Source organism: Mya arenaria, chromosome 2, assembly GCF_026914265.1.
Source record: "Mya arenaria isolate MELC-2E11 chromosome 2, ASM2691426v1".
NCBI lineage: Eukaryota > Metazoa > Mollusca > Bivalvia > Myida > Myidae > Mya > Mya arenaria.
Window position 1 is genome coordinate 61,669,040 of NC_069123.1, and position 26,886 is coordinate 61,695,925.

Here is a 26,886-nt window from a genome sequence, read left to right on the forward strand (position 1 = left end):
TGATGTATCTGACAGCACAGTCGTCTAACATACGTGTTATGGAAAGCATACTGATGGTGTATCTGACAGTACAGTCGTCTAATAATACGTGTTATGGAAAGCGTACTGATGATGTATCTGACAGTATACATTCGTCTAACAATACGTGTTATGGAAAGACGGTAATGATGATGTATCTGACGGTACAGTCGTCTAACAATACGTGTTATGGAAAGCGTAATAATGATGTATCTGACAGTACAGTCGTCTAACAATACGTGTTATGGAAAGCGTAATAATGATGTATCTGACAGTACAGTCGTCTAACAATACGTGTTATGGAAAGCGTACTGATGATGTATCTGACAGAACAGTCGTCTAACAATACGTGTTATGGAAAGCGTACTGATGATGTATCTGACAGTACAGTCGTCTAACAATACGTGTTATGGAAAGCGTACTGATGATGTATCTGACAGTACAGTCGTCTAACAATACGTGTTATGGAAAGCGTACTGATGATGTATCTGACAGTATACATTCGTCTAACAATACGTGTTATGGAAAGACGGTAATGATGATGTATCTGACGGTACAGTCGTCTAACAATACGTGTTATGGAAATCGTACTGATGGTGTATCTGACAGTACAGTCGTCTAACAATACGTGTTATGGAAAGACGGTAATGATGATGTATCTGACAGTATACAGTCGTCTAACAATACGTGTTATGGAAAGACGGTAATGATAATGTATCTGACAGTACAGTCGTCTAACAATACGTGTTATGGACATACGGTAATAATAATGTATCTGACAGTACAATCGTCTAACAATACGTGTTATGGAAAGCGTACTGATGGTGTATCTGGCAGTACAGTCGTCTTTCAATACGTGTTATGGAAAGACGGTAATGATGATGTATCTGGCAGTATAGTGGTCTTACAATACGTGTTATGGAAAGACGGTAATGATGATGTATCTGGCAGTACAGTCGTCTTTCAATACGTGTTATGGAAAGACGGTAATGATGATGTATCTGACAGTACAGTCGTCTAACAATACGTGTTGTGGAAAGCGTACTGATGATGTATCCGACAGTACAGTCGTCTAACAATACGTGTTGTGGAAATCGTACTGATGATGTATCCGACAGTATACAGTCGTCTAACAATACGTGTTATGGAAAGACGGTAATGATGATGTATCTGACAGTATACAGTCGTCTAACAATACGTGTTATGGAAAGACGGTAATGATGATGTATCTGACGGTACAGTCGTCTAACAATACGTGTTATGGACATACGGTAATGATAATGTATCTGACAGTACAATCGTCTAACAATACGTGTTATGGAAAGCGTACTGATGGTGTATCTGGCAGTATACAGTCGTCTTTCAATACGTGTTATGGAAAGACGGTAATGATGATGTATCTGGCAGTACAGTCGTCTAACAATACGTGTTATGGAAAGCGTACTGATGGTGTATCTGGCAGTACAGTCGTCTTACAATACGTGTTATGGAAAGACGGTAATGATGATGTATCTGGCAGTACAGTCGTCTTTCAATACGTGTTATGGAAAGACGGTAATGATGATGTATCTGACAGTACAGTCGTCTAACAATACGTGTTATGGAAAGCGTACTGATGATGTATCCGACAGTATACAGTCGTCTAACAAAACGTGTTATGGACAGACGGTAATGTTGATGTATCTGACAGTACAGTCGTCTAACAAAACGTGTTATGAAAAGTGTACTGATGATGTATCTGACAGTACAGTCGTCTAACAATACGTGTTATGGACAGACGGTAATGTTGATGTATCCGACAGTACAGTCGTCTAACAATACGTGTTGTGGAAAGCGTACTGATGATATATCTGACAGTACAGTCGTCTAACAATACGTGTTATGGAAAGCGTACTGATGATGTATCCGACAGTATACAGTCGTCTAACAATACGTGTTATGGAAAGCGTACTGATGATGTATCCGACAGTATACAGTCCTCTAACAATACGTGTTGTGGAAAGCATACTGATGATGTATCCGACAGTACAGTCGTCTAACAATACGTGTTATGGAAAGCATACTGATGATATATCTGACAGTACAGTCGTCTAACAATACGTGTTATGGAAAGCGTACTGATGATGTATCCGACAGTATACAGTCCTCTAACAATACGTGTTGTGGAAAGCATACTGATGATGTATCCGACAGTACAGTCGTCTAACAATACGTGTTGTGGAAAGCATACTGATGATATATCCGACAGTACAGTCGTCTAACAATACGTGTTATGGAAAGCGTACTGATGATGTATCCGACAGTATACAGTCGTCTAACAATACGTGTTATGGAAAGCGTACTGATGATGTATCCGACAGTACAGTCGTCTAACAATACGTGTTGTGGAAAGCATACTGATGATATATCCGACAGTACAGTCGTCTAACAATACGTGTTATGGAAAGCGTACTGATGATGTATCCGACAGTATACAGTCGTCTAACAATACGTGTTGTGGAAAGCGTACTGATGATGTATCCGACAGTACAGTCGTCTAACAATACGTGTTGTGGAAAGCATACTGATGATATATCCGACAGTACAGTCGTCTAACAATACGTGTTATGGAAAGCGTACTGTTGATGTATCCGACAGTACAGTCGTCTAACAATACGTGTTGTGGAAAGCGTACTGATGATATATCTGACAGTACAGTCGTCTAACAATACGTGTTATGGAAAGCGTACTGATGATGTATCCGACAGAACAGTCGTCTAACAATACGTGTTATGGAAAGACGGTAATGATGATGTATCTGACAGTACAGTCGTCTAACAATACATGTTATGGAAAGCGTAATAATGATGTATCTGACAGTACCAAATTGTAACATATTACGTTTCATATACATATATACAATGCTCCATGATGCATACTTGGCGTGAAAGGCAAACACTATATACGGATGTGACTGTGCTAGTTGATCTTGCACACGATACTAGTCCTGAAAGATAAGCAAGAGTACTGATAACCATGTCCTGCCGTCACAACTTGACTCATTTGTTTTTAGCCTTTCCAAGCCAATTATGCTGTTACATATTTCTCTATTTATTGTGTTATGCAGCGGCCTAACGCTAGGATTGAATGACGCAGATATTCTAAAAAGGTTTGAAGAAATTGAACGACGTGAGGCTGAGGCTTCGATACAGTACAAAAATATTGGTAAGTTTTCAATGGATGCAAGTACTCACTTTTTTGCATTTTTATATCATAGAATGGTTTTAGCTAACCCTTATAGCTTTTTTTTTGGATACTGTCAATGTCTGAATGCATTGCACGGCAATATCACACATTGTTTATAATTAAGAACTAAGTAACTCATTCAGAGCTCTGTCATTTCACCACTTTCTTGGTATAAAGAATATTTATTGTATATAAGTACATAAAGCAAAGGCTTTAATTATATATATAGATTAATTGAGGTTTGAGGATATATAGCTTAACTCTCCTTTTTATAAATAGTTTCCACAGTTTTGTACTTTTTCTAAATAGTTTCCACAGTTTTGTCTTTGGTTCTACTTTCTATCCAAATGTATATTTTGCTGTTCAATCGATCGACACATTTTCTACCTTCTAGAGCATTCATTGCTCGGGCGACTTAAGGGTCAGACTGTTGAGATGGACGGACTGCGGGCCACAGTTGCTCAGCAGGAGGCGAGGATTGCGGAGCTCGAGGCTTCTCTTAATGGGCAACAACAGGGAAAAGCGGGCGGAAACGTTGCCGCCTCCGACCACGACAAAAAGGAAACGGAGGAAATAAAGAAGGGGGACGCCGGCATTTCCGGCCGTTCTGCGTCGGGGAAAGGTATGAAGCTTATATAAATCTGTTACACAGTTATTGATGACGCCATATTGACAAATGACCCATGGCCGACCGCTTACGCCTATACCAATCATTAACGTTTTGGGCTCATTGTAGGGCACATTATCAATGCTACAATGATGTCACTGATATATATATAGAGAGACAATGTACTTCTCTTGCAGTTCGAAGATTGCTTCCGGAGACACCAGTTGCTTTCTCTGCATTCAAACAAGCTGATCAAAACAATATTAATAAAAATGAGTTCATCACATTTGAGAAGGTCAACGTTAACGAGGGAAATGGTTACCATTCAACACACGGGTTATTTACTGCACCCGTAAGCGGCACGTATTTTTTCTCTGTCACTTTGCTCCATCCTAACCAGCCCCAACCGACGCACGTAGATATCGTGCACAACGGGAACGTGGTCGCGAGACTTCACTGTGAGCATACGACATGGGAACAATCTACTCAGTCATTCTTGTTGAATGTCAATGCTGGCGAGGATGTGTTTGTTAGAAACATAGACTTGGACAACGAGACATTTAAGGGCTCATTAACGAGTTCATTCTCCGGATTTCTGCTCTGGGAGTTTTAAGAAGCTGATTCAACCAAAATGAATAAAAGTTATGTCACGTTTCTTGTAGTAAAACCAGAATTTGCCTGCCTCGTTTTTATGGTTTTGCTTAAACCTAGATGCAGGAATAATGTCATGGACTGGTATTTATAAAACCTCTTGAGTAGTTTCCTAACTTGAGTCGATTGCTTAAAAGGAAAAGTCAAATTAAGACATATCAAAAAGTGTTGCTGTTTTTAAAAAAAAATAAGTCATGATATGATCAAGAAAATAAGATATAGCATGTGACAAACTTGAATTATGAAAATGACTTAATTGAGGAAATATGTGTTTTAATACAGAATCAACATATGTAGTAATGAGTTCTCCACTTTAATATTTAACAAGACGCCAATGCGGCAACGCCGGATTTTTTATTTGTCGATGCAATTTTGCAAACCTAGGATTTGAGCTAGTGACCAAGTAGTTTTAACCAAAAAGACCCATATTTATACTTATCAGAGATATCGTTCATACAAATAACCTGATCAACAGAAATTTCCATTCGTGTGAGGAAAAATGAACAACTTTTAAATACATCAGCTTTTCCAATAAGATCTGTCCAAGAGAGTTTTTGACCCTAGATGACACACTTTATCATCTAAGATTTCATGTACACAAATATTTATAAAGTAAATTAATATTTAAACTTTTGAAAAAATATGGGTAAATATGAAATTTATGACTGGGATGTGTGTTTATAAAATAGAAATTGAATTTAGTTGTTGACTGATATTGATAGGTTTGGTAAGCATATGAAAAAAATATGACATCGGGAAAAAATTTGACCTAGTGACCTAGTTTTTTTTTATCTGAGTTGACCCATATTTACAAATGTTTAAGACAACATGTAGACAAATATTCTGACCACGTTTCATAAAGATTTGACAAAAATTAATGAATTTTTATGACCGTGGAATTTTTTCTCATAAGATTTGACCTTGTGACCTAGATTTTGACCAGGGATGACCCATATTAAAGAACTTTCAAGATATTATGCCGACAATTATTCTGTCCCAAGTTTCATAAAATATTTGGCAAAAATTGTTGAATTTAAGACGTGGAAAGATTTGACCTAGTGACCTAGATTTTGACCCAGGATGACCTATATAAAAAATAAGCATGATATTATGCAGACAAATATTCTGACCAAGTTTCATCAGATATGAAAAAGAAGTTGAATTTATGAAATATTTTTCCTAAGACCTAGTGACCTAGATTTTGACCTGACTTGAGCCATATTAAAAAATATGCAAGATATAATGCAGACAATCATTCTGACCATGTTTCATCAAGATTTGATAAAAATTGTTGAATTTATTACCGTGAAATATATCTTCTAAAGATTTGACCTAGTGACCTAGTTTTTGACCCGAGATAATCCATATTCATATATATTCAAGATAACATGCCATAACTTGAGTTTATTACATAAAACAAAAACTTAACGTAGAATTGTTTACGCCTGCCCGCCCGCACGGATTTTTCGCCATTCTATAACCCGTAATTTATCTATGAAAATTCTGGCTAATTAAAGTAAAAAGAAAGTTATACTGTATTTCAAATTCTTTATTAAAACATTTCATAACAAAATAAAATATTGTGTATAATCAACATGTATATAAAATTTAGAACACATTAATAAAAGAATCAATAGTTGGTCCAGGATAAATGCATAAAGGTACAATTAAAATACAAAAATAGAATATGTATAAATGTTCATCCTAATTCAGAACATAGAAATTAGCAATGGGAGTTAATTATTAGGCATTACCTTGTGTCCCCTTCATGAAAAGGCATCAATGCATGTATACTATAAGTTAGGGCCATATTCAAAAAGCATCTTAAGGTATTTCCAAACTTAAATTGATTTAATTAATATTTCATAGTCAAAATTAAAGAAATGCATTAGTGTTTTGAATATAAAAGTATTCCAGGACTTATTAAGACTTTGTATCATATGACAAATAAGCCTGATACTTAAATTAAGAAAGTGACTTAAGTTAAAAAAGACTTAAGAAGCGTTATGAATAACCGCCCAACATTTTTAATGTTATCATGTCAATACTCATAGACCCATAATTAAAGCCAGATTGCATTAAGTGAAAACAAGTCGTTCAACAGAAACATATAATACACAGTACACTGCCCTATAAATTATATAACAATTTCAGTACCATCAAGTTAAAATGACATTCTTGCAGCCAATTTGGTCATTCATTTGAATGTTACCATTATCAAGGTACTACAACACTGCAATGTTTTTTTTTATTAATTGTATACAATATGTTTCAACACCTGCTTAAGGTGGACATATAATTATAATAATTAGTTTTAAGAATTTAAAATAGTGTTTAGGAAAAACATTATAAGAACAATAGCACCAGAGATTTGCACAAAAAAAAATTAAACCTGTAAATTATTAAACAGTTTCTTTAACATAGAGCTAGAAACAAAACAAACAGTTTTCCAAACTTTCAAACATACATGTAGGTCAACAAATTGCCTTTTCATCTAAGATTTAATATCAGTGAAAGTTGACCCACTTACAAAGATACTTTGCTTCCTTGTTTTATTTTATAAATATATTTGAGCCTTTTCTGCAAGAAGTTTGCACATTAAGTTTGAAACTTAACATTATGCATACTATTTGAACTTGTGCACTTTCTTATTTTGTGATTTTCACATGGTCATGTAAAATCACAACCCGACAAGAGATAAAAAGAGGCAATATAAATGATTAGTATAAAATAAATCTAGTAGAATTTAAAAACAATATAATTGGCTTATTTGTTCTAATTTCAACTTCACAGTGATGAAACAATTCACAACTTTTAAAATATAATGGCATTAAAAAACAATCACAACCTGAAGTCTAGTCAGCATGTCGCATTCCATGAAATGCTAAAGAAAAGCACCATAACCAGAATGTCAACGCTTGTCTGGATTGTTTTTCTAAATCAAACAAGGGGCTTAACTTGACATTTATGAAAGCCCGAGTTATGGGCATTGCTATACATGTGCCTATTGTCTCTGACAACATGTGGTCCAAGTTTCAATTGAACATCTCATTTTATTTTTTAAGTTGTTGCAAAGGTTATTTTTTTTTTACATTTTTACAAATAAAACAACAAACACCACGGCTTAAAAAACAACAGACAAGCTTAAAACAAGCAGTTTCTGCATGGGCAAATTATAATGAGAAAAGGCCTGTTTCTCTAGGCTGATTGCAGGTTGTTGCAAAAAATATAGTTTGAGCCAGTGATTACATCTGCTTAACTTTTGTGCATTGTCAGTGTACTATCATGACAATTTAATGTTTCAGCCAATATATCAGTATTGGCTTTATGCCAACAACCACAATGACTATCACACAAAGGCTATGACTAGTAACTAAGTTGTATTCTAGGAAAAACAGATTGGCTAATATACCCAGTGAATATAACTAAGTTGTATTCTAGGAAAAACAGGTAGGCTTATAATGACCAGTGAATATAAACATTAATCACAGTGTGAGGACAGCAAAGGGTGTGCGTGTTCACGGCGTGTCATCTGTCAGGATGGGAGAGGCACTCGTTGCTGAGAGGGTACAGGTGACAATGTATTGACCAGAACCTACAACAAACACAAACACATAAGTCCATAATAGAATTTTCTTTAAACAGGGGTAAAACTTAAAAATAAATACAACCTTGTTGTACACTTGTCACTTGCAGCAGATGTTTTTAGTTTTTATCTTAAACAGTTTTGATTACGTGTAAAAAGACACTCATAATGCCAACTTGCCTTATGACATTACATTGATTTGTTCGCCTTAAAAAAAAGATAATAAGATATAATAATAAATTAAACATGCAATCGTCATAGTCTTCCAAATGTTTTAAACACCTTATTCAAGTAAATTTTGATCAAGTAATAAAGTAGCTATTTCCTATTTTGTTTTATGATAAACTTTTGATCATGTAATAAAACAGTCATTTCATGTGTATTTGTGAAACAGTCAAAACTGTTCTCTGAGTTGGACGGAAAGACATCTGAACTGTTGCCTTAGGCCGACTTAATGAAATTCATGGTTGGTATTTTGAAAATACTAATGATATAATGCAATAAAGCATAAAACATAATATGTTTGCTTCTGGTTTCATGCCCTAAGAATAAGGTAGGATGGTTAGATTTTTTAATTTACTGGAAAAACCTGAAATATATCAGTTTTAAATAAAGTCTTAAAATGCCTTTATGAGCCAAAAAGATGACAACAGTTACCTGGTGGGATCAATGTCCTCCGAAAATCCTGGGACGTTGACAATGTTGATCCTGTTTTTTCTCCGATTATAGCTGAATGTTATCTGCAAATGATAAAAGGCATCATTGTCTACTTACAGGGTTAAAAATACATGACAAAAACCATTTTACTGGTAGTCAAAATGTAATATAAGCAAGAGTGCCACAAAGTGAAAGCCAGTCTGTTTTATCAGTTGAAAAGGGGGTGAAACTCAAGTATTGAAGCCAAAGTTTCATACCAATATTTTACTTAAAAACTGAAGTTTCAAGTTTTGTTTGTACAATGCCAATGTGGACAAAACCAGGTTATGACAATACCTCCTTCTTCAATAAATCTAATAAGCTAATAAAATATATAATCATTTGAAAAACAAGAGCTGTCACAGAGACAGCATGCTCGACTATTCCGCCGCCTTTCAGTGTAAGGATTGAAAAGGTTTGGCGACACATGGATCACTGTAAAAATAGATTTCAATGCAGTACATGATGTATTTGCTGAGATATTGACATAAATGTGGTTACATGCAAATTTTTAACCCAAATATAAAAGTCTAATAATAAAGGGCCATTATTTGCAACATACAGTTATCTAACATGGTTATTCAAGTAAGTTGGGTGGTTGTGCTAACATGCAAAACCATAACCAGAGTGTTTAAGTCACATAAAAAAGGGGCAACAATTATAAAATATGCAAGATAGAGTTATCTTACTTGATTGATTAATTACGAAAGTTGAAAGGTTGGGAGCCTGTGTATAAAGTTACAATGTAATACATGATGTATTCCCTTAGGTATTGACTTAAAAGTGGTTACATGCAAAACCTCAACCATAATTTCTATGTCAAATAAAAAAGGGCCATTATTTGAATTTAATGCAAACTAGAGTTATCTTACCTGGTCATTTCAGTAGATTGTATGGTTGAGTACCATTGTATAAAGTCTCAATGCAATACATCAAATAGTTGCTGAGATATTAACCTTTGTGTTCTTACATGCAAAACCTTAACCAGAATTTCGAAGTCAAATAATAATAGCCAATTTTTTGCATTAAATTCAAATAAGTGTTATCTAACTTCATTAATTTAGTAGGATAGATAGTTGGGAATACATATCCAAAGTTCCAATGCAATAAATGACGCTTGGGTGAGTAGTATAGCTCTCCTTATTCTTCGAATAGTCGAGCTAATAAAAACCATGATAGTTGAAGATATCAAATTTCTGTATTCATCCCAGTCATGTGTCTTACATGTATCTGTATTAAATTAATAGCTTTCCATATTATGCTGCTTTCGAATACTACTAAGTATGCTAAACTATTGCCATTTGCAATGTACCAGTATTGCTCAAAGTGAATACCTGTATGAGTGGGACATACCTGAGATCTGATATCTGGGGGACTGATCCTCCCCAGGGGCTCCAGGTGGGAATGGAACCGGTCTATCACAGTCAACTCACGGTGCAATACGCTGTCTGGATGGAGAAAAGGATATTTTCTTGGTCATTTTCAATACAGAGCATGTACATATGAGTAATAGGCAACAAATGTATAGTTCACTTTTTGTTTGGGTTAGCTAAAAAGCTGCACGTTCAACATCTGAGGACAGAAAGTGTTGTAAGAAGATGAGTTGCATGAATTGTGCCAAATAAAGGTACCGTAAATGACTGGGTATTAGACGCGTTTTTTCCCCTCAGATTCCGATGCAAAAAAATGCTTGCGTATAATACCCAGTAACAACTGTTTGAACTTTTTTTCTGAGGTCAATTTCAAGCTGAGAGTTTGTTTAGATTTATGTAGAAAGGGATGTTACTCTCGTCATATTGATCGATTATATACGGGTTACAACGGCAGTTGAAGATCGGTATACGGTATATTGTAAGACGTTTATAATTTTAACAAAAATGTTTTTCTATTAAATATTTTTCGATTTAAATTATTCAATATTATTTTTAATAATAAATTGAATTGAAATAATTAAACTTGCATATAAGAAGCAAAGTTGGGCACTGTCAAAATATTTCTTGTCAGTTGTATGATAAGGTGTGAAAAACTCGCATTACCTTTTATTCTGTTTAACATACCAATACTACAAATTGATGCGATAATGGTCTTGTTTTTTCACACATTTATGCGAACTTTATTCTTTTCTGTAGGTGTTGACATTTTGAGAACAAACCCGCACAATATAAGGTTTACAGTATGCATAACTTAACATCATTCTCGACAGGTTATCGTTTACGATATACTGTCAAAAAGAAATCTTACATATTTTCATAAAAGGCACCTTTCAGTGCTATCCAGAAACAAATGGTCACAATCAGTTCTTTTAAGTGCCTTTCCTAACATAAAACGAATTAAAATGAAACATATTTTGCATTATGATTATATGGTTTTAAAGATAACCATCGCCATTTTCATGAAAAAAATATTTTTCGTCACTGTCAACAAACATGGTGGCCGAAATTGACAAGACGTTTTTGACATATTTTCTATGCGTCTTTTAACCAAAAACATAGATTAAAAGTTTTTTCTCCGTCTTTTCACAGAATTTTTTCCCTGCGTCTAATAACCCCTATCGTCTTATAACCAGTCATTTACGGTAATCTGAGGGTAAAAAATATTTGCTTGTAAAACTGTATACATGGTCAAAATTTCATTGCTGTAGCTTTAAAAATTAAAAATTAAGTTATAAGGGGTGGGGCCAGCTTTTGCCCAAGGGGCTATAATTCAAATGTTTTGCTAGACAGTCATCATATGATGCTCCACAACAAATATCAAAGGTATGGGGCTTGTGGTTTGAAACAAGAAGATTTTGAAAATATTTCTTAAATTAGTCTCTAGGAAACTTGTGACCCCCGGGGCAGTGCCAGTTTTGACCCAAGGGGCCAATTTGAACAGCCATGGTTGTGGACCACTAAATTAAGACTTATTCAAAATAGCAAGGATCTGCATAGCTGTTTCAGACAAAAATGTTTGTAACATTTCCCACATTAAGTATACCAAACCTGTGAACCCGGGGGCGTAGCCAGTAATGACCCCAGGGGCATAATTTGAACAAACATTCACAAGCAATTGTGACTTTACATGTAAACTTGGCTAAAAATAGACGTTGCTCATGTAGATTTGGCTAAAAATAGACTCAGCTAAAAATAACATTTTTTTATTCTTTCAAGACCTACAAGCATTTTCAGTGAAAAGATATCCCCCACCAACGATGGCTTGTTTGTGCTTGATGGCTTGTTTATGCTTGAAGGTTAAAAAAAATCTCAGAAAGAATAAGATAAGCACATTGGTTTATCCCTTTCCGAGCCAAGTTATAAAATATCGACCTGGACTACTTTATGATAAAATTTTTTAACGAAATAAATCAGAGGGATGATTAAATAAAACTGTCTTTTCCGAAACTGCTTACTCCGAAACATCAATCATTGCAAAATAGTACTCAATAGTTGAGATAAAAATGTAGCCGTAGAAATTCACCGAAGAAGTTCATTGCAGGATGTTGGTTCATATAACATTCAAGTTTCATTAAATTCTAGCAGCTAGTTACTGAGAAACGGCTGCAAACAATGATTTTTTAATAAATCAAGGGCAATAACTCTAAGGAAAATTGACATATCCAAAAGAAAAATAGACAGGCATCATCACAGTATGTTGGTTCTTATTTATTCCAAGTGTCATGAAATTCTACCAGCTAGTTGCATAGAAAAGGCTGCAAACATGGATCTTTTAATAAATCAAGGGCAAACAAGAGATGTTTGTCAAACATTATGCCCCCCCTGAGCGCCATGTTGTCAGGATTAAATGGACAATTGAATGAAATATGCATGGACCGAAATGACAGCTGATTTGTTACTGTTTTAAGATTATGACCATTAAAGTGTGAGGATAAAGTGTGTTATGACCGTCATGACCTTTGACTCTATGAACTCAAAATCCAGAGTCATCAGCTGGTCACCAGAAACCTAAATGTCAAGTTTGAGGGCCATGGGTGCAGGCATTGTCAAGTTATCACAAGACAAGTTTTTTTCGTTCAAGGTCACTGTGACCTTGACCTTTGACCTGATGACCCCTTAAATCATAAGGGGTCATCTACAAGTCAGATGCAACTCCAAGTTAAGTTTGAAGGCCATGGGTTCAGGCATTGTTGAGTTATCACTCGGACAACCTTTTACCATTCAAAATCACTGTGACCTTGACCTTTGGCTCTATGAATCCTAAAATCAATAAGGGTGATCTACTGGTCAGGCTTAACTTCCATGTCAAGTTTAATGATCATAGGTTCAGGCATTGTTGAGAAATCAGTGGGGGAAGATTTGTTAACTTTTTTGCGTTAAAGGTTACTGTGACATTGACCTTGGCATGATGACCCCCAAAGTCGATAGGGGTAATCTACTGGGCAGGCCCAACCTTCATGTCAAGTTTGATGACCATAGGTCCAAGAATTGTCGAGTTTGCTTTCAAGGTCACTGTGACCTTGACCTTTGACCCCTAAAATCAATAGGGGTCATCTACTGGTCAGGCCCAACCTCCATGTCAAGTTCGAGGGTCATGGGTGCAGGCATTGTTGAGTTATCACTTGGACAACCTTTTATCATTCAAGGTCACTGTGACCTTGACCTTTGGCCCAATGACCCCTAAAATTAATAGGGACAATCTTCTGGCCAGGCTCAATCTCCAAATCAAGTTTGAGGGCCATGGGTGCAGGCATTGCCGAGTTATCACTCGGACAACCTTTTACCATTCCAGGTCACTGTGACCTTGACCTTTGGCCAGATGACCCCCAAAAACCATAGGGGTCATCTCCTGGTCAGGCCAATTCTCCAAGTCAAATTTGAGGGCCATGGGTGCAGGCATTGTTGAGTTATCAATCGGACAACCTTTTACCATTCAAGGTCACTGTGTCCTTGACCTTTGGCCCAATGACCCCCAAAAACAATAGGGGTCATCTACTGGTCAGGCCCAACCTCCAAGTCAAGTTTGAGGGCCATGGGTGCAGGCATTGTTGAGTTATCACATTAACAACCTTTTACCATTAAAGGTCACTGTGACCTTGACCTTTGACCCATTGAGCCTAAAAAACAATAGGGGTCATCTACTGGTCAGGCCCAACCTCCAAGTCAAGTTTGAGGGCCATGGGTGCAGGCATTGTTGAGTTATCACATTAACAACCTTTTACCATTAAAGGTCACTGTGACCTTGACCTTTGACCCATTGAGCCTAAAAAACAATAGGGGTCATCTACTGGTCAGACCCAACCTCCAAGTCAAGTTTGAGGGCCATGGGTGCAGGCATTGTTGAGTTATCACATGAACAACCTTTTACCATTAAAGGTCACTGTGACCTTGACCTTTGACCCATTGAGCCCAAAAAACAATAGGGGTCAGCTACTGGTCAGGCCCAACCTCCAAGTCAAGTTTGAGGGCCATGGGTGCAGGCATTGTCACGTTATCACTCGGACAACCTTTTACCATTCAAGGTCACTGTGACCTTGACCTTTGGCCTGATGACCCCCCAAAACAATAGGGGTCAACTACTGGTCAGGCCCAACCTCCAAGTCAAGTTTGAGGGCCATGGGTGCAGGCATTGTCACGTTATCACTCGGACAACCTTTTACCATTCAAGGTCACTGTGACCTTGACCTTTAGCCTGATGACCCCCAAAAACAATAGGGGTCAACTACTGGTCAGGCCCAACCTCCATGTCAAGTTTGAGGGCCATGGGTGCAGGCATTGTAACGTAATCACTCGGACAACCTTTTACCATTCAAGGTCACTGTGACCTTGACCTTTGGCCTGATGACCCCTAAAAACAATAGGGGTCAACTACAAGTCAGGCCCAACCTCCATGTCAAGTTTGAGGGCCATGGGTGCAGGCATTGTTGAGTTATCACTCGGACAAGCTTTAAAATTATTTTACCATTAAAGGTCACTGTGACCTTGACCTTTGACCCGATGACCCCCAAAATCAATAGGGGTCATCTACTGGTCAGCCCCAACCTTCATGTGAAGTTTGATGACCATACGTCCAGGGATTGTTGAGTTATCACTCGGACAAGCTTTGGTCTACCGACGGACAGACCGACCGACCGACAGACATGCCTGTGCAAAGCAATATACCCCTCTTCTTCGAAGGGGGGCATAATAACTCATATAGAAATTACACAATCCAAAATATAAATAAACAGGCATCATCGCAGTATGTTGGTTCATATTTATTTCAAGTTTCAAGAATTTCTACCAACTAGTTACTGAGAAATGGCTGTAAATGAGTTTTTCAAAAAATCAAGGGCAATAACTCCAAGTACAATTGACCAATCCAAAAAAAAATGAACAGGCATCATCCCAGTATAGTAATTCATATTTATTTTAAGTTTCATGAAATTCTGCCAGCTAGTGACTGAGAAATGGCTGTGAATGTGCATTTTTCAAAAAATCAAGGGCAATAACTCCAAGGACAATTGACCAATCAATTTTTTTTTTGGACGGGCATCATTCCAGTATAGTGGTTCATATTAATTTCAAGTTTCATGAATTTCTACCAGCTAGTTACTGAGAAAACGCAGGTGACGGTAGGACGGACGGACGGAAGGAAGGACGGACAGACGGAAAGATGGACGGACAACACCATTTCAATATCCCCCTCCCTATTTCATAGGCGGGGGATAATAATCCAGGCATGCATGGGCGGATCTGGCTGGTTTTCGAAAGGAACTGAGCTTTAATGGATATCTAAATACTGTACAAGTTTCATCGAGATACATTTAAAACTGAAGACTGTATCATGTTCACAAGCAATTGTTTACAGAGGCACAGCTTTTTTTATACTTTTAAGGCCCATAATCTAGGCATGCATGGGCGGATCTGGCTGGTTTTCGAAAGGAACTGAGCTCTAGTGGATATCTAGATACTGTTCAAGTTTCATCGAGATACAATCAAAACTGAAGACTGTATCGTGTTCACAAGCAATTGTTTACACAATAGCATTTTTTTATACTATCAAGGCCCATAATCTAGGCATGCATGGGCGGATCTGGCTGGTTTTCGAAAGGAACTGAGCTTTAATGGATATCTAAATACTGTACAAGTTTCATCGAGATACATTTAAAACTGAAGACTGTATCATGTTCACAAGCAATTGTTTACAGATGCACAGCTTTTTTTATACTTTTAAGGCCCATAATCTAGGCATGCATGGGCGGATCTGGCTGGTTTTCGAAAGGAACTGAGCTCTAGTGGATATCTAGATACTGTACAAGTTTCATCGAGATACAATCAAAACTGAAGACTGTATCGTGTTCACAAGCAATTGTTTACACAATAGCATTTTTTTATACTATCAAGGCCCATAATCTAGGCATGCATGGGCGGATCTGGCTGGTTTTCGAAAGGAACCGAGCTCTAATGGATATCTAAATACTGTACAAGTTTCATCGAGATACAATCATGAAGACTGTATCGTGTTCACAAGCAATTGTTTACAGACGCACGAATGCATGGACGCACATACTAAGTACACATTACCATCGCATAAAAAAACAATGACCGGGGATTAAGCGAAATGGAGACTTTAAAGACATACATGTAGGATCCCAAAACTGCCAAATGTCTCTCTATGTTGAGCTGTTCTATAAAGGCAATAAACGTAAACATAATTGGGATGAAACTTCCTTTTAATTTCCTGTTTTCAACGCCCATTTTTATATGTGACGTAAGACAAAGTACAAAAGCATTTATAAGAGCTTACCATTGCATTACATTAGAGGTACAACTTCAATAACCACAATGCATACTTGTAACGTCTTACTTTGTGACCAGTACACACCACAGATTTGAAGAAATTTCATCATGAAGTAGGAACACTCAAAGCAATGAAAACAGGTCTAAGAGTGCATATTATAAGCATTAAAAGTATACATCAAGGTTCTCCAACAATATGTGTTTAGGAAAGCTTAATTGTGATGTGTCCGAGAGTCTAGTCATGTATCAATACATGTTACGAAAGGCTTATGCACCAGTCATTTGTAAACCACTGCCCCTCCAGGTCCGGGGAATAGCGGGGACTTTCAGTCTAGCCAACCCCGGCTAAAATCCCCACCCTGCGGGAACGAACAGATGGTAAAATCCACGCCAAATGCCCCCGCACCCCAGGGACCCTAGGTTAGGCTCATTCCCCGCTATATTTAAAGCATGACAAAACCACCGCATTCACCCGGCACTGCGGGGCCACCTGAAAGGACACGGCCCATTTCCCCGGCTATCCCCGGACTTGCGGGGGCCGTGGTTACAACTGACTGGTGCATTACTGACGGTGTATCTGACAGTACAGTCGTCTAACAATAGGTGTTAAGGAAGACTTACTAATGATGTATCCAAGGGTACAGTCATCTGGCAGCCGGATCTGATCCCCAGCCCGCTGTAGGCGACCACCACTGAATGTACAACATACCTATATATAAACTATATTTCTTTACTGGAGATAGTTGATCAATCAGATAAATTTGCCTTCAGAATGAGTATGATATAATGGTTTTAAAGAAGTTAGCCCATATTATAAGAAATGAGACCTTATGAACATAATCATCTCCCAGCTCACTAAATTCTTACCCTGCATATGGCACCATTTTCAAAGCCAGGGCCCGACTAATGCAGAAACCTGCTCCACCAGTAGCAAACCAAAATGCCAGCTTTTGCTGAAAACAACAAGGTATAATAAATTACTACAGATAAATAATTGTTACATTCAGCAAAAATGATGTTTTCATTAAAAAAAAATATGTACAGCTTTAGCTAAGAAACAAATGTTTAGATTCAGTTATGTTTTCATTGATATGCATACACATGTATTTATGTAGCACTACAAACATTGCAATTAGTTATTATAGATGTTATACTTGATGCAAAAGATACTCTTATTTCTATACATAAAGCAATTGCAAAGACTGGTGACACTTTTCAACAGAGCTTTTACATCTTCAAATTAAAATACTTGCAAAAAATAACAATTTCCCGTATTTTAGCCCAATGATAATGCAATAAGATTAATAAATATTTAAGATGGTCAAATAGCAGAATTCAAAAGAGAAACTTAAAAGTTAATAATTAACAAACTAAACTTCCTTTCCACTGAAGATGTTGGGTTTTGTTGGACATTGTCCCAAATTTATAGTATAAATCCCTTAAGTTTCCCAAAATGAAAGGCTAGGCCACATCCCAATATTTGCTGAAAAGCCTTGTTTTACAATCTATAATACTCTAACAAACAAAAAGCAATTCCACCGCAGACTGACAATGCTCACAAAAATAAAAACACAGACTAAAAAACACTTTAAGTAAACACCGAAATAAACACATGTCAAATAAATGTCAAATGTTGAAAATTTACATTAAAGAACAAAAAAGAAAACAAACAGATTAAACATCTCACAATAAAACAATCAAATTTACCACATCCATATGTTGAACAAAGCTATTAAAAAGATGGGAGCATGGTTACAAGAAATTAATTATGTCACCGCACACATACCAAACACACATATAGAGTACATCACGCAGGCTCCCAGTAACTGGTACAATAGGAAGAGATAAAGTTTCAAGAAGTGGCAGATGTCTTGTTCCTATTTTCCATTTTAAATAAAGAATTTGACTTCAAGTCAGGTATAAAAGTCTGTTCCCAAGTTTCCAAGTTAATGCATCAAAACTCATGTTGCAAAAACATGATACAAAGAACATATACATGTAATATCATATAACTATTGATGCAAGCATTTTACATACTGGAAATAAAGCATCACACATTATCTTTTTCTCAGCCAATCTTTCATAAACTACTAAAGACTAAATATGTTTTTAGAAGCTTACAGCTACCAGCAGCCAATTGTATAAAACTTTGTGCAAACTTATCCCAATGCTATCTTTTGGTTAGTTTGCACATGCAAGCAATTTGATTGGTCAACAGTCATCATTGGATAAAAAATTACCTATCAATCAATATTTTGACGATCTTTAACAACACAAAACAAAAGGAATAAACTGGTTTTCTACCATTGGCTGAGGCTCTCTTTTTGTAAGTAGTTATTATTGGTGAATATTGAACAATCAATAAACAATTTGGATAACTGTGATCAAATCAAAAACTGAATCAGTTTTATACAATTGGCCACTGTATACTAATGGTTAACTATTCCTTGGTGGATCAGAAAGCATTGATGATGATTAAAACCATTTACAAAATACAGATATAAGTCCGGAGAAGTATGGATAATGTACAGTGTTGCACACCTTTCAAAAATGTATGTTTCATTTCTATCATTATATTTTAATACTAGTGATGGGAATTGTTCCAAATTTTTCTATAGAATATTGGAGACTGAAAACTGACCCATTAATAATTGATTACTTTTGTGACTGTACACAAAACTCTTTACATTTTGGCTTCACTATTTAACAACAACAAATAAGTCAGTAGTTTATTTCATTATTTTCGTAATATCCATGATACATATTCGATTAATCAAACATTTTTTATCTTTAAATGTACATTCCAATATTTGATCATGACAAAATCACTAGAACTACTGTTAGTGATTGCCCATGTTGACCTTCTCAATTGACTTTAAATTACAATGATAATCAAAACTGATTTATGAAATGATTTATATTGTATTAATCTATGAATTAATCTATGAATCAATCATTTTATCTTTTTATCTGACTTTGACACCATGAACATGACAATCAAAGAAAGATTGTTTGCTTAATGTAGAACCAGCATTGAGTCATTGAAATTTGACTTTTAAAATTAATGAACAACCTGAATTCTTACACAAGTGTTCCCATTTAAAACTTGTCAATAAGCTCTGATATGTATCATCCAGAAATGGAGAAAGTCTAGCAAGCATTTTATCAGTCTACTGGGCTTGTACGTTTGAGCTAAATTTGACCACAGCAGTATTTGACAGTTAATCATTTACTGTATAAAAAGGAGAGCAGACAGCCAATGTCAAGAAAACAGTTTTGCAAAAGCATCAAAACTATAATGGAATGCAGGCTGTCATATTTGTTGCTGCTTACATACATTTAAAACCCTGACTCCCGCCATAAGGGAGTGCTTATCGGACATGAGGGAGTACTTATGAAATAAGACCATTGCATATGTATTAACTGTCATGAGATGCACTGTCACATGTACTTACACCTCGGTGAAGATGGTCTATCACCTCAATAGGATGGTCAAGGCTAGGTCGACCGAGGTACCAGTCCTCCGTGTGCTTGTATGTCCCCAGCAGCTTTACCAGCTCCACAACGTTTACGTATGTGTCGTCATCCACGTGGCACCACCATCGATGGCCAGACAGGATGAAGTGATCAAATTCATACCCCATTTTACATATAAGAGATCTCCTACAAAATAATACAAAATGACAACATAATGTTTCACATCCAACTCAAATTAATTCTAGAATATTATGTAATCTGCTGGTACCTTTATAGTGAATGACAAATCAAATTTTATTTTCAGTCGGTATGACATAACAGAGAAAACATTAGCTATGAATAGCTATTGACCCACTAGTCACTAGATCTTTGACATTTTAATGTTTCTGATTTACTCTGAATCCCATGTGAATAGAAATTAACAAATCTGTTACAATTCAGCCTTACCTGTTATGGTCATTTGAGCAGTTTGTGTTGATCAAATGCCCTGAAATACAATATTTTTCATTAACTAAATAAAGACTCCTTTACTTTGTAACGGACAGGCTTTTCAGTAAATATGACCATGCTGGAAAATTCCACGGAACACCAACCATGTCATGAGTCAAGCACAACAACTTGCCACTTCTTATTTCTTTATTTATATAGTTTATGAAAACTAAATAATAACATTAAAATGTCCAACATTTTTCGAAATGGCTGGAAAAATCATGATTGATATATAATACAATATTAATCTTTGTGATCATAACATATAATAAATTATGAATAATGATATTGAGACTGCAGGATGATGTGACAACAATGACATTTAAATGGAACAAATGTTATAAGATAAACATTTCATGTACAAATGAAGCATGGACATTTTTGGGGTGTTCAGTGTGTTTCCATCTCACCACTTAAGGGAGAAAAAAAAACAGTCAGAAAAGAAAAGAATAATGTGATAAAGTTTGTCTTCTTTAAAAATATACCACCTCTTCCATTCAAAATTGTTAAGTGGGTGTAATTGTTCATTGAATTAATATCCAAACATAAAATTGGGAATTTTATATTAACATTTGGGTAAAAAAGAATATGTTTTAGCGTTGGGAATGTGGCAATATTTCAACTCCAATTTAGGAAACACACAAACTAGTATTCATTGTATTTCAGCTTTTTTTTTAAGTTAATAATTTATGAATGATGCATTCATATAAGCAATTTAACATTAAATATAATGATGCTAAAATCTAAAGTTTATACTGTTATAGATAAAGTGAAGTGTCATACCTGGGAAGCTTTCATCAAGACTGTTGTCAAAATTATCTGTGAATATGTAGGTCTGAAAATCAAAAGCAAAGATGCATAACACAATAAAACTGGTTGAACAATTATTGATACGAAACAAATATCTATGTGTACAAGATCAGGTATTGAAATGACACAGTGACATGAACATTTGTTGATGCTTTTTAACCCTATATTAAAGAATGCTTTTATATAAAATTTTGAAAAACTTATAAAGTGGACATACTAATTAAGAAAAAAAGTATCAACTATATATATCAGCGTTTTAAACTTGCACTCTCACAGATTCAACTGATAGAAATGCTTATAGCCATAATACATTATTTTTTTAAAGGAATTATGAAAATCTGCAATCTGATCTTTTGTCAGCAGCCTTATATCACTGGTTTGCTTATATTTACGCAAAAATTTGCTGGTCCCAAGACAATAAAATTAATATAAAAAGTTGTCAAAACGGTAAATCTATAATGTAATCAACATTAGTTTTTTTTAATTTATTCACCCCATCATCTTCATTCTTACTAAAATAAATACTTGTATACGAGGGCTCATTTGGATATGACATCTGCCAATTGACTTCCAACTAACTGTGAAAAAATCATGTGAAATTCAATTACTGTAAATGACTGGGTATAAGACGATAGGGGGTATTAGACGCAGGGAAAAAAATCTGTGAAAAATCCGAGAAAAAAACTTTTAATCTATGTTTTTGGTTAAAAGACGCATAGAAAAAATGTCAAAATCGTCCGGCATTTTCAGCCACCATGTTTGTTGACAGTGACAAAAAAATATTTTTCGTGAAAATGGCGATGGTTATCTTTAAAACCATACTGTCGAGAATGAAAAGTTATGTTAAGCAAAAAATATTTTGACAGTGCCCAACTTTGCTTTTTTATATGTAAGTTTGATTATTGTTTAATTCAATTTATTATTCAAAATAATATTGAATACCGTAATTCACAAGAGTTCGGACACCATAAATTATTTTTTTCGCTCTCCGAATACATAGAAAATTATCATTTTTACATTTTATTTACATGTTTGTTTAACCTGCCTTTTTTCTTCATGTTTGCTTTTTACCACTTATTAATTTATCCGTAGTAATCAATGGTCATAAACTTATTTATTACGCCTATAAGTGTAAATCCTTAATGAAGTTAATTAAAACACCATTTTATACATGCACTGAACTGAATAAACAGATTCTATCGGCTTCAGATCAAAGAGTCACACTGTGTGACGTCACATAACTTACAGTTATGCCCACGAGGATCTCGTGGAGAGCATGGACATTGCTATGCAGGATTAATGTATAACTGTACGATTATTGCTTCATATAGTCTATAAGTGTGGTACAAGTTTGAAAGCTTATTGGCAGATCGTTTTACAAACATGCCATGTCGATGTTTTCTTAATCCCTTGATTGCCCCTGTTGTTTGTTTAATCCTCAAATAAATATATCACACTTCCTTTTCAACAGGCAATAAATCGTTTAGGATGGGTAGTAACTAATTAAATTGTCACAGTGGTGTATACGGTTAGGTAATCTAGCCAGGCAGTGTAAAGATAAAAATCAATATTCTTCGTCTGTGAAACTTGGTAACTATGAAAGTTATGATTGATGTCCTTTGGGTGTCCGAAAATTAGGTACGCAAAATAAATTATTTTGGGAAATAATTATGGGTGTCCAAATATAAAATATTTTTGTTGAAATTATAAACGTCTTACGATATACCGTATCCCGATCTTCAACTGCCGTTTTAACCCGTATATACTCGATCAATATGACGCGAGTAACATCCCTTTCTACATAAATCTAAACAAACTCTCGGCTTGAAATTGACATCAGAAAAAAAGTTCAAAAAATTGTTACTGGGTATTATACGCAGGCATTTTTTTGCATCAAAATCTGAGGGAAAAAAGTGCGTCTAATACCCAGTCATTTACGGTAGACCAAATGTTTATAATGTGACCATTGTTAACTACCTGTGAAATTCCATAAGGTATAAAAGACAAATGTCCACCTACAGTAAATAAGTCTATAGTTAATTTATTTTGAATAAAATAATATGTAAAATAATTATGTCCATGGTGCAAGTGAATTCAAGCTTGGTACTATCTAGGTTCGTGGAATCATTCACTGCTATAAACTTTGTAAGTTTAAAGCTGAAATAAATAAATGTATTGTATTTTAAGAATGATGATTGTTTGTTGCAAACTGATGTTTAAAGATGCACCCTTAACTCCCGGATAAGATTCACCACAAAAAATATTATTCTTTAAATATTCCCAAAAGGATGAATAAATGTCATGATTAAAGGATATAGAGTTTAATTTGAAAGAAATGAGCTTCAAACACAGTATTTCTACCTAATGAGACTATAGAAGACCGCAGTAAATCTTTAAGCATTCACCAATCATTTAATGTTTTTGGGCTTAGGGCTATTAAATGCACATGTACAATCTTTATATCAGTAATTGATATTTTTCGTATGCATTATTTAGTAAGCAGTTAAAGGTTTATCACTCAAAATTGATGTTTTTTATGCATGTGTCTGTATTTATTTTGAATAAGAGTGTCACTTTAAAACTGGTAATTTTGGTTGCATTTAATCAGTATTAATTTTTTGTAATTGTAGCCGCAAATATGGTATGTTATAAAGTTAATATGTGAGTATAATATGGTATATCATGGTCCGCAATTTCCCGAAATGTGGTCCGTAATGTCCCCAAATCTGGTCCGTTATGTCTGGTCTGTAATGTCCATGGTCCGTTATGTCTGGTCTGTAATGTCCATGGTCCGTTATGTCTGGTCTGTAATGTCCATGGTCCGTTTTGTCTGGTCTGTAATGTCCATGGTCCGTTATGTCTGGTCTTTAATGTCCATGGTCTGTTATGTCTGGTCTGTAATGTCCATGGTCCGTTTTGTCTGGTCTGTAATGTCCATGGTCTATTTTGTCTGGTCTGTAATGTCCATGGTCCGTTATGTCTGGTCTGTAATGTCCATGGTCCGTTTTGTCCGTGACCCTTGTCCCCCACCCCTGCTAGTTCTGCCATTCAAGATCTTCTACTGGCAAAAAATTCCCAACCATCCTATTTGACTTTTGTCAACTGTACAGACTTAACTATTTGTTTCTTGTTTACTTTTGAGGTAGCATCATTAAATAGTTTTAATTTAAGATTACCTGTGTTTTTGCATACATGATCCAGGTGTTTAAAAGTAACTGGAGCCTCCTCTGGTGATTCTGAGAAGTTGTTTTCACACTGATAAATATATGTGACAAGTTTGCACCAGTCAGATCTACACGATTAGGACTTATGTTTGATATACTGTTCTTAATGGACCTCAAATTGCTTTGATAACGACTTGATTTGTTTTCTGCAGTTTTAACTTGTACACTTGATGTGAACATTTGTTGCAGGCGGCCATCTTGAAACTTCAACAACTCATCTTTTTCTTGATCATATCGAATCACTGAGCTTATAAATACAATAAGGACAATTATAATGCTTGTTATCAGTACGCTCAGTTTTCTCCTCTTCTTGCAATAGTTATGCATTCTGCTGATATAGCAGAAATACATTAATAATATTGACGTTAATACTACTACAACTTGTTGATCATCTTTCCACGCTTCCGTAAACAATGGGGTCGAAGGTTACACATTTAATCTAGTCAAAACGGCATTCATCACACATAACATTTTTTTTTCAAAACCCCGAAAAGTGGAGATGATTAAACCCTCTTCATGCAAAATAGAAATAAATTATCGATTTTACTTCTACCTGTGAATATTCTCTTCATTATACAGTAACACAGACCAACAAAGAAGTATTCACACAAATGGGTGTTTAACATACTGTACATTGCTATATTTGCTTGTTTTAAGACAGATTGTTTGTAGCTACCGTTGCTGTACTTCTAATTAAACCGTTTTTTTTTTGTCTTTCATTATTGAAATGTGTCCGTTTTTTTGTTCGAACACTATCAGCTTGGTTTTATTTATGTTAATGGTGTACTCTTAATCCTAAATGAGCAGTACCGCAATCAATACATTTGTTTTAAAAGTTACCGAAATGGATGAATTAATATCGAAATCAATTGTTATGAAGGATAGACATTTTTATTCAAAATCAATACACACAAATGTATAACGAACATACATTTTAAACGCAATTTAAGTTTCTTCAGATGTATGACACGGGCACCAGAGACAATAGCCGAATTATATGGTGTTAGTAGTTTATACTCCGGGTCCCGGCGAGAGCACATTGAAGGGTCCCAGAGTGACAGTTCAACCACCGCACACCTATCCTGGGCAGAACCAGTACTAGGTGCCTTCACCTCTGCAAGGAACTGACAACTTCTGTACATGCCAGGGGCAGTGGTACAGTGCGAATGGTCGTAGAAAGGATTTCATAACCAATCACAACAGAAGTGACCTGGACCGCCCGGAATCGAACCCGGGTTGTCCGATTCAGAGTTCAACGCTCTACCGATTGAGCTAATTGGCCGAATTATATGGTGGCGTGTAAGCGTATTTATACTCGCACTCAGCCTTGCCCATTCGGCGAGTGCTCCGATAAGATTAATTGTTAATTATTTCAGATTTTTTGGAGCATAGTGCACAGATGTAAGGTAATCCTGGTTTAAGCTACCCTGGTTCTGTAACGTGCACCAGCGTTTACCACTGTCACACGGGACCCCCATTAAACGTCACTCCCGGAAGACGATTACTAGTAATAGTTTTTTAGTACTGCGGCGGGATTCCGAACCCGCGACCCCTGGATTGACATGCAAGTGTGTTGCTGCTAGACCATGAGACCACCACCTCGAGCAAAAGTAAAGGCCTATAACATGACCGACGCGCGTGACAACATTAGCCAAGTGACAACGCCGGCACATTTTAATTCAATTAATTTACTTTAATTTTGTTTTTCGTTTGTTATTAGTTTCCGATGATACCCGAACCCTTTTTGAAATATAAATGTATTTCACTATTTGTTTTAATGTATTTTTTCAACTATTTTCGATGCATAAAACGTACATTTGTAGATATCATATTATGGCCGAATACAAAATTAGTATGATTAAGTTCTAAACGTAAAATAAAAAAAAAACTTCCAATCAGAATATGTAGATTTATTACAGAATACTCAAGTTAAGTCTCATTCAGAGTAATATAAAAACATTTTCATTTTCGTACCATTCAGCACTTTACCTTTCTTGTTTTATTTTCCCAAATTTGTTGCCAAACATTTTGTTTTCGCCAATAAGCTTATTTATTCTTAAATTTCTTATTTTCGCCAGAAGTCGTTTGTATATAGTACTGAAATAAAATGGTATTTTAAAATTAAAAACAACAACAACACAATTATGTAAGCAATTATAACATTTGTTCGTAGTTTTGTTAGGATCTTGCTGTTGTTTTTCTTGTCACTTTTTTCATAAACTGAATAAATATGAAAGCACATCCTGTTTGATTGTTGTTTGTATGTCATATATCAAAAAGAAAAATGTTTGTAAGTATAGTCACTATTCAATTACTCACTGTGCATATTAAACAAGGCCTGGGCGCATGTGAGTTTGGTTTGTGGTTACCAAGCCGGACAAGTGGATT

General features: G+C 35.6%; 2 protein-coding genes across 2 annotated transcripts; one reads left to right on the forward strand and one right to left on the reverse strand.

The window, feature by feature from the left end:
• Window positions 1–3,073: 3,073 nt before the first annotated feature.
• Window positions 3,074–4,531, forward strand: LOC128225228 (complement C1q tumor necrosis factor-related protein 3-like). Its single transcript, XM_052935320.1, has 3 exons — window positions 3,074–3,222; window positions 3,638–3,865; window positions 4,048–4,531. The coding sequence occupies exons 1-3, from the start codon at window positions 3,087–3,089 to the stop codon at window positions 4,461–4,463; spliced, it is 780 nt and encodes a 259-aa protein (XP_052791280.1). The 5' UTR covers window positions 3,074–3,086; the 3' UTR covers window positions 4,464–4,531.
• Window positions 4,532–6,035: 1,504 nt separating this feature from the next.
• On the reverse strand, window positions 6,036–24,891 carry LOC128213234 (beta-1,3-N-acetylglucosaminyltransferase radical fringe-like). The gene is made up of 9 exons (XM_052918802.1): window positions 24,451–24,891; window positions 21,248–21,299; window positions 20,423–20,462; window positions 19,954–20,161; window positions 17,366–17,451; window positions 17,120–17,190; window positions 10,137–10,231; window positions 8,745–8,827; window positions 6,036–8,096 (listed from the first exon to the last, which is right to left on the reverse strand). Exons 1-9 carry the CDS (start codon window positions 24,847–24,849, stop codon window positions 8,030–8,032), a joined length of 1,101 nt encoding a protein of 366 aa, XP_052774762.1. The 5' UTR covers window positions 24,850–24,891; the 3' UTR covers window positions 6,036–8,029.
• Window positions 24,892–26,886: the final 1,995 nt, after the last annotated feature.